Here is a 12,586-nt window from a genome sequence, read left to right on the forward strand (position 1 = left end):
CACAAGCCCCGTTATCGCTGCACGTGCAATGCAGGCTCATCCTGTAACTATACATAGGCTGCGCTTATAGTCTATGCACTGCCCATATACGGCAAGCGGAAGTGACGTCCGTGGCTCAGGTGTTCCGGCATGCAGTGCGGCTGAGCGGGACTCCAGGAGCGTGTTTGTCCGTCAGTCATGGTGTCCGTGCTGTCCAGAGGCGTCGGTTTCCTTGCTAAATCCTTGGCCGGGCTCAGCTGCACACAGACTACCAGGTGTCGGCAGGGGGATGTGTGTGTCGGTGTTCATGGCTGGCTGCTGTGTGTGCAGCGCTCTAGTAGTGCACACTGTATCTGTTACTGGGTGTAGATGTGTGTCACACACACATAAGTATGGCAGCCACCTTGTGGGGTCATCCTGGGTTGGGAAACATGGCCGCTCTGCTGAAACAGCGCCACCCCTGACTGTGGGTTGTGTCTGGTATTACAACTCCACTGCATTGAGGTGAATGAAGCTTAGTCGTGATGCTGCCATGTCAAATGGTGGCGCTGTTTCTTACAGCTGCCATGTGTAACCTAATCCACGAAGACCCCTTTATTATCTGACTCTTGTGACATTAGAAAATAAAAATCCGACCCCTGATTGGCTGCTCCGGACGGCTGCACTGATCTCCCTTTGCACTACCACTAATAATTAACCTTCCACTCCTTTCCATCTCCGCTCTGCGAGCCACGCAGTAAAGAGACATGGAGCTCCATACTGGTAAAGGGTTATCCCCAACAATTGCACCTTGCTGATTGGTGGGTCCTGAGCGCTGGGACCCCTACTGACCCCTTATATGTATGTGCAGCCTCCACTCCATTCCTTGTCTATGGAACTGCAGATAAAAGCTGAGTGCTCCGCTATATCCGGCAGCTCCTGTGACCATTAATTGGGCGACCTCTGATCGATTCTTGGCAATAACCACATACACTGCTCCTTTCTTATGGTGCTCTGCAGAACCCTGTTCTTGGGATCAGTGGGGGGACTGGTGGTTGGACTTCCAGCAATCAGCACGTTCTCACCTATACTGTTATGTGATAACCTGCAACTCAGGGAATAAACCGTAAAATTGGTTTCTTAATCGGATGAGTCGCCCAATGAGCTAAAGGGGCTTATACACTTGGTTGAATCAAGACGTCAGTGATTTCAGGTCAGCATACCAACTGCAATAAAAAAAAAAAAAAAAAAAAAGGTAAACAACTCACCGCTCCAAATGGTTAGTGGATTAGTACACACCCACTGAGATATAATACTGGTGCACAGATCAGTAGGTCAGGTCCCACAATTGTAGAAAGAAGAGCAAAAGGTAGATCCAGTTCCAATGGAAGTATATTGAAAAATGCTTGAAAATGTCAAGTTTATTTCATGTTCAATTAAAATCACATGTATGTTGAAATCCAGATGCCTTCCCTGGAATCTGCCATAAGCAGGGGGCCCATTAGCATATGGCATCTAATGATTCTCATGCGAGAGCATCGAATGCGATGTACTAATGACCCTCGGCTGCTGCAAGCGGGAGCCGAGTGTCAGTGCTCTGTGCGTTGATCCCCTCGCACAACAGGATTGCAGCACAGCTGTGGATGAGGCAGGGAAAGTAATTTCTCTATCTCCGCTGCTGCTGGCAGGAATCTCACTGTGTCGGGGTGATATCCGAATGCAGTGCGATGTTTCACAAGCACCCATATAAGTCTATCCGATTCTTCAGTTCCATCACAGCATTCTGCGATTGTTTTCGCACGCCGAATCGGCATGAGAAAATCGCAGAGGTGCGCTGCACCATAGAGAAACATTGGGGTGAGTGCAATCTGATTTTTTATCAGATAGCATTGCAAGTGGGAATGAGCCTATAGAGTGAGAATCATAAGGCGTCTGAACACATTAGATCTACTTATTATTTTTATATAGCGCTGTAATATTCAGCAGAGCTTTACATGTCGATTAGCCATTAGATGTCACTCGGTCATGCCAAAAACATTAAAGGGGCTCTTGGGTGAAAACAAGAAATCATCTTTCCGCAGGATCAGTGATAACTGATATTAATCAATTGGTGTAAGTTTCAGCGGTCAGTCTCCCCATCGGCAGAACCGGAAATTGTTATCCTCGACACTGGACAGCCCCTGTAATGTAAGAGTATAGCCAGCTCAGTCTTTTGGTCTTCATAAATTCCACATCATTTTATCACGTTTGTTGGACATTAGCGCCAAGTGATCATGTGTTTTCAGCTTTCAAAATGATACATTAGAATGCTAGTACCGCAATCCTAGTCTAGCATCACAGATGCAGAATTTGTATCCAGATACAAAAAAAGAGATGTTAGGCTAGGAGCAGACTGCATTTGTGGCCACTAGCATACACAGACGTCCAGGAGATATATGCCCCACGGCTGCCACAGTCTGGATGGAACAAAAGGCATCTGCCCACTAGAGAGTGCAATTGCAAAAAATACCGTATAAGGGATTTTGTAGGTGTTCTCTGCACAGGAAAGTGTTGTTTTTCTGCTTTCTAATACAGTTAAAGGAAATCTGTCAGAAGGTATTTATGTAATCTGAGAGCAGCATGATGTAGGGGCTGATACTCTGATTCCATCAATGTCACAAACAGGTCTGTGTGCTGTCATTTTGTTACCTTGTTTTATCTGCTGCAGATCTAGCAGTTCTCTGAATGCTAAGCTCTGTATAACCCTGCCCACACCACTGATTGGCAGCTTTCTGTGTACACTGTGCATGGACAGAAAGCTGCTAATCAGGGGTGGAGGCGGGGCTATACAGAGCAGTTTGCTAGGAGGCACAAGACGCCTAGTCCTGTAGTGATAAACTCCTAATGACAGCACACCGATTTTTTTTTTTTTTTTTTTTTTTTTTTTTTAAACCAACACAGCCTAGAAATTAAAATATCGCTGGAATAGGGGTCTCTGTCCCTACATCATGCTGCTCTCAGATTTTACATAGCAAAAATCATGCCGACAGATTTCCTTTAAGTAACTGGTTTGTAGACTTATACCAGTCATGGAGGCAAAAAGGATGCACGTTTGGCCTCTGGTGAATCATGACCTATGGGAATATATCAAAACGGCTATCTGCGTAAGGCGAATCACTGCTACTGCACAGTGACTCGCCTGTGCAGAAGCACGATGAAGACTGCCCATAGAAGGACAGATAAAACACTAAGAACAGCCTGAGTGCACTGCGCAGATGCGGGATTACAGCGCCACATCTGCACAACACAGGATAGTGTGACGTGCATGATAATGAAGTCAGGAGGAAGAGATTTCTATTACCTGTATGCCTATAGTAATAGCTTGAAAACGTCCAGGGGGTAACAGATTCCCTTTAAGTGCACAAATGCAGTGTGCAGTTTATCCTAACCTTTTTGGGATACATTCCTGACTTACACTTAAAAGTGCTGTCTACTGACACAATCTCTGTTCGTATTCCTTATTAGCGCATATGGACAATATTGGCTGTGGATCCCCCCCATTCTGGAGACCGCTCTATGAGCCATAGTGGAAAGCTCTTTTGTGGCAGCATCTCCTCTTCTTACGGACTTGATCTATTGTATTGCATTGACGAACTTTCACTAGATTGACTGCCACGTAATGCAACATTAGTAGTGTTGAGCATTCCGATACCGCAAGTATCGGGTATCGGCCGATACTTGCTGTATCGGAATTCCGATACCGACTTCCGATATTTTTTCAATATCGGAATTCGGCATCGGAATCGGAAGTTCAAAGTTGATTGACAGACTGACGTCATCATGATGCGCGGTGTGTGCGAATCATGATGCGCCGTCATTTCGGGCCTTCCGGGCGTCTCTGCCGGCCTGCCGGGGGGCTGTGCCGGCCTGCCGGGGGGCTGTGTGGACTGCCCGGGGTCTGTACCGGCCTGCCGGGGGGCTGTGCCGGCCTGCCGGTGGTCTGTGCACCCTGTGGGGGTCTGTACCGGCCTGCCGGGGGGCTGTGCCGGCCTGCCGGTGGTCTGTGCACCCTGTGGGGGTCTGTACCGGCCTGCCGGGGGGCTGTGCCGGCCTGCCGGTGGTCTGTGCACCCTGTGGGGGTCTGTACCGGCCTGCCGGGGGGCTGTGCCGGCCTGCCGGGGGGCTGTGCTGATGCCCGGGGGTCTGTGCAAGCATCGTCCGATGGGACTACAAGTCCCATCGGGCGATGCCTGCTACCATGACAGTGATTGACACATTAGCCAATGATGGGACAGTAGTAGTCCCATCATCCGGCTAATGTGTTAAATGTAAAAAAAAAAAAAAAATTACATGCTACATACATACAACATGCATACTACATACATGCTACATTCATACTACATACTACATACATGCTACATTCATACTACATAAATACTACATGCAACATACATACTACATATATACTACATGCATGCTACATACACACTGCATGCTACATACATACCACATATATACTACATACATACTACATGCATGCTACATGCTACATACATAACACATATATACTACATGCATGCTACATACATACTACATGCTACATACTACATATATACTACATGCATGCTACATACATACTACATATATACTACATGCATTCTACATACATACTACATGCTACATACATACTACATATATACTACATGCATGCTACATACATACTACATACATACATATATACTACATACTACATGCATGCTACATGCATGCTACATACATACCACATATATACTACATGCATGCTACATGCTACATACATACCATATACATACTACATGCATGCTACATACATACCACATACATAACACATATATACTACATGCATGCTACATACATACTACATGCTACATACATACCATATACATACTACATGCATGCTACATACATACTACATGCATGCTACATACATACTACATGCTACATACATACTACATATATACTACATGCATGCTACATACATACTACATGCTACATACATACTACATACATACTACATGCATGCTACATACATACTACATGCATGCTACATACATACTACATGCATGCTACATACATACTACATGCATGCTACATACATACTACATGCTACATACATACTACATGCTACATACATACTACATGCTACATACATACTACATATATACTACATGCATGCTACATACATACTGCATGCTACATGCATGCTACATACATACTACATACATACTACATGCTACATACATACCACATATATACTACATACATACAATACATTCATACAATACATACATAGACATACAGTACATATAACAGAGTAACATACTTACCAATACTTGTCACATTGTTCCCCGAAGCCATTGTCTTTTCCGGAATAAATATTAACATAACAAACCACAAAAATACTCACCCACGATCCGAAGCAGTCCACGAGTGTGTCCCACGACGATCTTGGGTAGAGAACTGCAGCATCAGCTGTTGCTGCCGTTCTCTACGGGCTGCAGGAATCCAATGACGGAAGGTAGGTATCCTTCCGCACTGTATTCCTCCGCCACTTAAAAAAAAAAAAAGTCCCTAGTCTCACTTTATGCCATTGCTGTGTGGGAATTTCCCACGCAGCAATGGCATAAAGTGAGACTAGGGACTTTTTTTTGTGCAGACGATGCCTGCACAGACCCCCGGAGCCTGCACAGACCCCCGGCAGGCCGGCACAGCCCCCCGGCAGGCCGGCACAGCCCCCCGGAGCCTGCACAGCCCCCCGGCAGGCCGGCACAGCCCCCCGGAGCCTGCACAGCCCCCCGGCAGGCCGGCACAGCCCCCCGGCAGGCCGGCACAGCCCCCCGGCAGGCCGGCACAGCCCCCCGGAGCCTGCACAGACCACCGGCAGGCCGGCACAGACCACCGGAGCCTGCACAGACCCCCTGGCAGGCCGGCACAGCCCCCCGAAAGGCCCGTACAGACCCCAGAGAGGCTGTACAAGGGCAGGAAAGGGTTTTTCTTATTCCGATACCGGAAGTCCCATAGACTTGAATGGGACTTCCGGTATCGGAATCGGCGATACCGATACTTTTTTTAAAGATCGGCCGATACCATCCGATACGATACTTTGAAGTATCGGACGGTATCGCTCAACTCTAAACATTAGCTTTACCTACAAAATGCTCAGCTGGTTGTTGCTTTTTCCAGAAAAATTATCTGCTTGGTCGCAGAACGACCCGCAGTCAGCAGTCTGAATTTAGAAGGAGGTTGACCTTTTTACAGGGTAGAGACTCGCAACTGTTTTTCAGGGCTGTGGAGTCGGTAAGCCAAACCTCTGAACTTCTCAATTTCCCCAACTCCACAGCCCTGCCTCACTACTGAGCATGTACATAAAGTGCAGCACAGATTCATCTCAACTAAAAGCAAAGATCTTTACATCAGGAACAGAACAGACATTTATAGGACATTTCATAACTTTCTCAAATTCTTGTGAAAACTTCGGCACATCCTGCATTGTACTACTTATCCTGTTTCTCAAACACATTTATTTTTAATTGAACTAATATGGCTGCACATCTTCACATTGACAATTTCTGCACTGTCTTTACAAAAGAAAATCATTCATTTTAATCTCCAAGCCGCCTGGTCTTTTGTTCCTTTCTTTAAGTAGTAGCATTTTCTTTGAAATAGATTTTCCAAACCTTTGTGGTTTCGAAGTAAGCTACTGATGGAAAATGGCATTAACAGTTACCGATCCTCTCATTTTCAGATGCAGCAGCCTTCCGGGGGCACTGCCGGCCTTACAGTGCTTCACAACGAGATGGTTCTCGAAGCGGCACTCTCTCGATGACTTACCAAAGCGTCCTCTGACATCCTATTTTCGGTTTGTGGGTCAGCAGCGACCAAAGTTGGTGAAAGACTATCCTCGTGAGTGTAGTGTAATATAACTGCTGGGGAAATGGCCTCCAGGCCACGCCATACTGCCAGACATTTTGGCTATGTTCACATGTTGCGGCTGGAAAGTAATTCTATATTGCTGAGGTCTTTTCACCTTTTCTGTGCAAAATAACTCAAGTTTGCAGGGAAAGCTTACAGAACCATGTGGCCACTGTATGTGAACTTGGTCTTACCACATAGCCTGACATGTTTTAAATGTCTTTAAAGAGGTTGTCCACTTTGTCCACTACTTTTTCATTGATGACCTATCTTTAGTATAGATCATCATCAATGTCTGATCGGTCGGGGTTTGACAACCCGGATCCCGCCCCCATTATTAGTGTTGGTGGCCGCCAGCTGGAAATACTCACTTGCTGAGCTCCTCTGTCTTCTGGCCGCCACAGGCTACTACACATCTGCCTCCTATCCACATTAATAGGAGGGTGATGTGCAGTACCCAGCCACGGCCACTACCAGATGTCGGACAGCTTAAGATTATTGAAAAAGGCCCGTTTTACTTCTACTGCGTGTCCCCTGGACATTCAGATGGGGTGGGATTGATGGCAGCTGCCTTCTTGGAATCCTGAAGTGTGCACTTAATAAAGCATATACCTTTTTGCTATATAAAAGTATTTTAAAAATGTTAATATTTTAAATATCTATTTATTTTAGTGTATTTTTCAGACGTCTCCTTTAAAATAGCCAGCTTCTAAGCGGAAGCTGGCCACAGGTTCAACATGCTACTTATTTCATCTACTTCCCAGCATTTGAAGGCTGAAGCAGTTAAAAGAGGAGACAGAAGATGGGACGTGCACAGCAGTGACATTTTTACATGGCTGTGCATTATGTTCATTCTCTGTAGCAGTTTTCCAGTCACAATCTTGCTGAAAAGATGTTTTGTGTGCCCACCCTTATATAGGTCCACCATGTAATGCCCAGGGGGAGTGGATTATTGCAGCAGTTGCTGCATACTGATGGCTAATCGAGGGGTGTCACTGTTATAGCTGTGGAATGGGGCATCTAAATGGCAGCTTAAAGGGGTTTTTACACAAACAAAGTTCATTTTAATCAAAAGATCTTGGCATAAAAATAAGTTTCACATTTGGATGTGTTAAAAAAAAAATAATCTTAAAAAAATGTTCCCTTGCTGTGTACTGTGTAATGGCTGTGCCTGACTGTGCAGGAACATGGGCTGATCATACCACTGTTCCTGGGCAGGGAAGGATGGGAAGGAGTATTCAGACCTCCTCCAATAGGCAAGGTTTCAGGAAATAAGCCACAAGTGGCGGTGAATGGCACTACATGTGAGTGGTGCAGCAATAGTCTGTGTGTAACCCGTCTGGATACATGAATATGTTTTATTCTTTTATTTTCATACTTGTCTTATCTTTCTATTTATGAATGTTATCTTTTCTTCAGAGGCAAAGCTGCCAGAAATTTCTAAAATGATTGCACTGGAATGGAAAGGAATGTCAGAATCGGCAAGAAAAGTAATACAGATAAGTTGTAGCACAGAGGTTGATTATATTCTATCAATGTTCAGCAGCAAAAATAATAATTAATTTATATAGCGCCAATATATTCCACATCATTGCACAATTGAATGTCGGTGATTTTGGATCACACAATATGATTTTCTTATTACCTTAATCCCTGTAGTTTATACGAAGTGTCAGCACACTGATTAATGAATACATGAACTCCAATATTGCTAAAAACTTTGCGGCTGGGTGGACACGAGCCGGAAGTAGCAGCGATTTGGACTCAGTGCATGTTCGCTGCATCCAAAGTGCTAGCATCTATTGAACGCAGGTGAATGCGCATGTGATCACTGAACTGTGCGGATTTACTGCATCCAGTACATTCTATTGATGTAATTTCTCTTGCTGAGAATAGCGTATCCGCAAGGGAAATTGACATGCTGCGGTCTGGAAAGACGTGCCGCATGTCAGTGTCCGAGGGTGATCCATGGGCGTCTGGATACATATTGGACATAACATTTCTTGAAATCCCATCCACTATACTGTAACATCTATTCACTGTGGGTATCACGCTGCATAAATACTCAGCATCAAATCCCATCAGTTCCTGATCATGGGCACATGTCCTAAAACGTAGAGGTACTTAGCATTTTTTGATTAAACAGCGCAAAAGCCATCCAACCACGTCAAGGTGTACCTTTTAATATGAATAGTCTTTTCACATTTTTTTTTTTCTCTTGAGGACTAATTGTCCTCTAAAAAAAAAAAAAAAAAAAACCCAGCGACATCCTACTTAGATCTGTGTTGTGGACCAAACTTACTAAGGAAGTAAATGGCTTCATGAAATAAATTAAAAAGCAAACAAGCAGCACTTGGATGTCACTCATGTGCTGTCTGTCATTTGCGATTTAATGGGTAGGAGTAGCTAAGAATTTTATTTTCTCGTTCGCCTTATTGGGGGACACAGAGACCATGGGTGTATGCTGCTGCCACTAGGAGGCTGACACTATGCACAAAAAAGGTTAGCTCCTCCTCCGCAGTGTACACCCCACCGACCGGCAGGGAATTCCTCAGTTTAGCTTAGTGTCAGTAGGAGGTGGACACGGGTCTTTCATTAGACCCATATCTACCTCGTCGTGCGTCGTTCCTTTACAAGTTCTACGGAGGGATACAGAGTGAAAAGTCACATCTGTACTCCCACATGGAGTCTGCGAGTACGGCGTGTACTGCCACCCCGTATCCTTGCAGTTCTCCGCGGCAGGACCAGCCAGACGGACGCCGACACCAAGACGTGCCAGCGACTCCAGGGGTCCTTGTCGCCAGTCTCCCTCCCACTCGCCTACCAGAGCCTGTAGGTTGGATGAGACGCAGGAGTTCTTCAGTCCCAGGTAACGGATCGGGGATGGGTGAGTATGGATTTTTTATTTTTATTTACCTGGCTGCCCATTCCCGACGGACAGGGGGTGCGCCTCTTCAGTGGCACAGGGAGCGGGCGCTGCGGTCGCTCGCAGTCGCCCTACGCCCATAGGCACACCATGCTCCATATTGCTGGCCCCCGCGTTCCCCCCTTCCCTCCCCCCTTTCTGGGGACAGGGAGTACAGGGCCTCTTCCTCTCCTTCTTCCCTTGGACGCGGCTTCCGGCGGCGGCGTCCTTTTTCCGACCTCCGCGCCGACCCCCTGCTGACAGGCGGCCGCCGCAACTAATTTAGGCCCCGGCTTTAGTTCGGGCCTACCGCAGCGTCGCGGCCACGCCCCCCGCCCCTTTCTTCTAAGCGGGCTTCTCTCCCGCTCTTCCCAGGCCCTCCCACCGCCTGTCATTCACCTGCCCAGCCTGCTATTGGCCAGAGGGCAGAGAGTTTTAACCCTGTGGTGTGCTCCGCCCTCCCTCCTCTCCTGGACGCGCGCTCTTACTCAGGCAGGCGCCATTTTCCCAGCCTGTCAGCCGGACACAGGAGGTTTCGTTCACAGCTCGTCACCGGATATCACCATCTGCCAGCTGGTTTTTCGCTCAGGTGGTCTGTCGGCCGGATTTCGCTCTGACCCGCATCCACTGACAGGTCGCAGAGCATCGCTTCTGGGACACCGGACCGTGAGTAGCTCTGCACTGCAGACTGACCCTTCTCCGCCCTCTGTCCCCCAACCTTCCGGCACTACCTCAGCTTTTCACTATGTCTAACTTCAGCCTGACGCCGTCCAGGGGCCATCTACTGCCCCAGGTGAGGGTGAACCCCCCCACGCCTGGCTGGGCCTCCTCTCTATCTCAATCAGTGGCAGACCTCACCAAGGTGTCTCAGTCCCTGGTGACCGTTCTGGATACGTTGCCCCTGGACTCTTCGGCAGGGCCAAGCAGGTCCCAAGTTATTCCATCTGAGTCAGCCAGCGTTAGTCGCAAAAGACCCAGCCGGAATCCTCTCCTCGCCCCATCTCACCGCATAGCCCTTCTCAGCAGCCTCCCACTCGGGCCTCCTCTCCCGAGTCAGGTGAAGCGCTTTCGGACAGGTCATCTGAGGGGATTTTAGAGCTGGATTCAGACCAGGATGCAAACATGAAGTTCACAGTGCAGAACCTCATTGCAGCGATCCATCATACCTTCGATATTGCTGACTCCCCTGCGAAATCCTCAGATCAGGAGGTTTCGTTCAGACGGGCAGAAACTCCCTCCAGGGTATTTCCTTTCCATTCCGAGTTTGGAAAGATTTTTACCAGGGAAAGAGAGGATCCGACCAGACGCTTTCAAAGAGGAAAGCGTCTCGGCGTACTCTATCCATTCGCTAAGGAGCTCACGGACAACTGGTCTGCTTCTCCCTCGGTGGATCCGCCCGTGTCCAGGCTTTCCAATAATACGGTTCTCCCGCTTTCAGGTGTGGCGTCCCTAAAGGATTCTAATCACAGGATTATAGAATCCCTGGCGAAGTCTGCCTTCGAAGCGGCTTCAGCGGCGGTATGTCCAAGCTTGGCTTCTTCCTGGGCAGCAAAGGCCATAGCCACGTGGGCAGACTACCTTCGTCAGGGCATCTTGGATAAAGCGCAACCGGAGCGTTTGGCCGATCTCGCCAATCAGATCTTCCATGCGGGGGGTCTATCTTCTTTCCGCTTCCTTGGATGCTGCATCCTGCGCAGTTCAGGCGTCAAGCAACGTAGTTGCAATTCGACGTACAATTTGGCTAAAGGCCTGGCAAGCGGACTTGTCTTCTAAAAAGTCCCTCACTAACCTGCCTTTTCAGGGGGTGCGCCTCTTTGGGTCCCAATCGGACCAGATTATTAAGGACGCCTCTGGAGGCACGAGTTCACTCCTCCCTCAGTCCAAGCCTCGCAGTCCTCCACTAAGGCGTCAGTTTCGACCCTTTCGGGCTTTCCGCCGTTTCAATACGGCAGACAACTCCAGCCAACAGAGACCGCAGGCTCGCCAGGATAGAAAGTTTCCTTCAGACCCACTCCTTCCTGGTGATCCCACTCTTCCCAGGGCAGACCGTCCAGATCTAGATCTGGACGGTCTACTTCAGCATGACTATCGTTGGGCACTCGAGGGGTCCTTCCAATTGGGAGATCGGCTTCCTTCAGGGACGTTTGGCTGGCCTCCGTAGAGGAAGCTTGGGTCAGGGAGGTCGTATCCTCAGGATACAAGATAGAGTTCGTCTCTCTTCCACGGGATCGTTTCTTCGAATCCCAGCCTCCAAAAGATCCAGCCTTGATCTCGGGGTTCTCTACGGCTATCGCCTCTCTCCTCAGTTCCGGGGTGATTGTGCCCTTTCCCGAATCGGAGCGCTTCACAAGGTTCTATTGGAACCTGTTTGTACTGTTTGTAGTGCCGAAAGGAAAAAAAAAAACAAAAAAAAACGGCGCAGCTCGACCCATCTTGGTTCTCAAGCCGCTCAACAAGAGGGTCCGCCTTCACCACTTCCGCATGGAGTCGCTTCGCTCGGTCATCGCATCCATGGAGGAGCAGGAATTCATGTGCTCAATAGACATCCAAGATGCCTATTTACATGTTCCAATTTTCTCCGGACATCAGAAGTTACTGCGTCTCACGATTCGGCAGCACCACTACCAGTTCGTCGCACTGCCCTTCGGTCTTGCCACCGCTCCCAGAGTCTTCACTAAGATCATGGCTGCGTTGTTGGCTTCATTGAAGGTCAGAGGTCTCGTTCTTTTCCCGTACCTCGACGATATTCTGATCAAAGCTCCCTCATTTCAACAGGCTCACCAAAGTTTGTCA

General features: G+C 47.8%; 1 protein-coding gene across 1 annotated transcript in view; it reads left to right on the top strand.

Annotated features, from left to right (window-relative positions):
- Positions 1 to 28: 28 nt before the first annotated feature.
- TFAM (transcription factor A, mitochondrial) overlaps positions 29 to 12,586 on the top strand; it is a 28,645-nt gene continuing 16,087 nt past the window's right edge. The window contains exons 1-3 of the mRNA XM_073548252.1: positions 29 to 254; positions 6,722 to 6,879; positions 8,308 to 8,378. Of these exons, the coding sequence (XP_073404353.1) occupies positions 178 to 254; positions 6,722 to 6,879; positions 8,308 to 8,378 (306 nt within the window). The 5' untranslated portion in view covers positions 29 to 177. The remainder of the gene's footprint in view (positions 255 to 6,721; positions 6,880 to 8,307; positions 8,379 to 12,586) is intronic.

This window comes from Dendrobates tinctorius, unplaced genomic scaffold, assembly GCF_039654945.1.
Source record: "Dendrobates tinctorius isolate UK_male_01 unplaced genomic scaffold, ASM3965494v1 ptg000156l, whole genome shotgun sequence".
Classification (NCBI taxonomy): domain Eukaryota; kingdom Metazoa; phylum Chordata; class Amphibia; order Anura; family Dendrobatidae; genus Dendrobates; species Dendrobates tinctorius.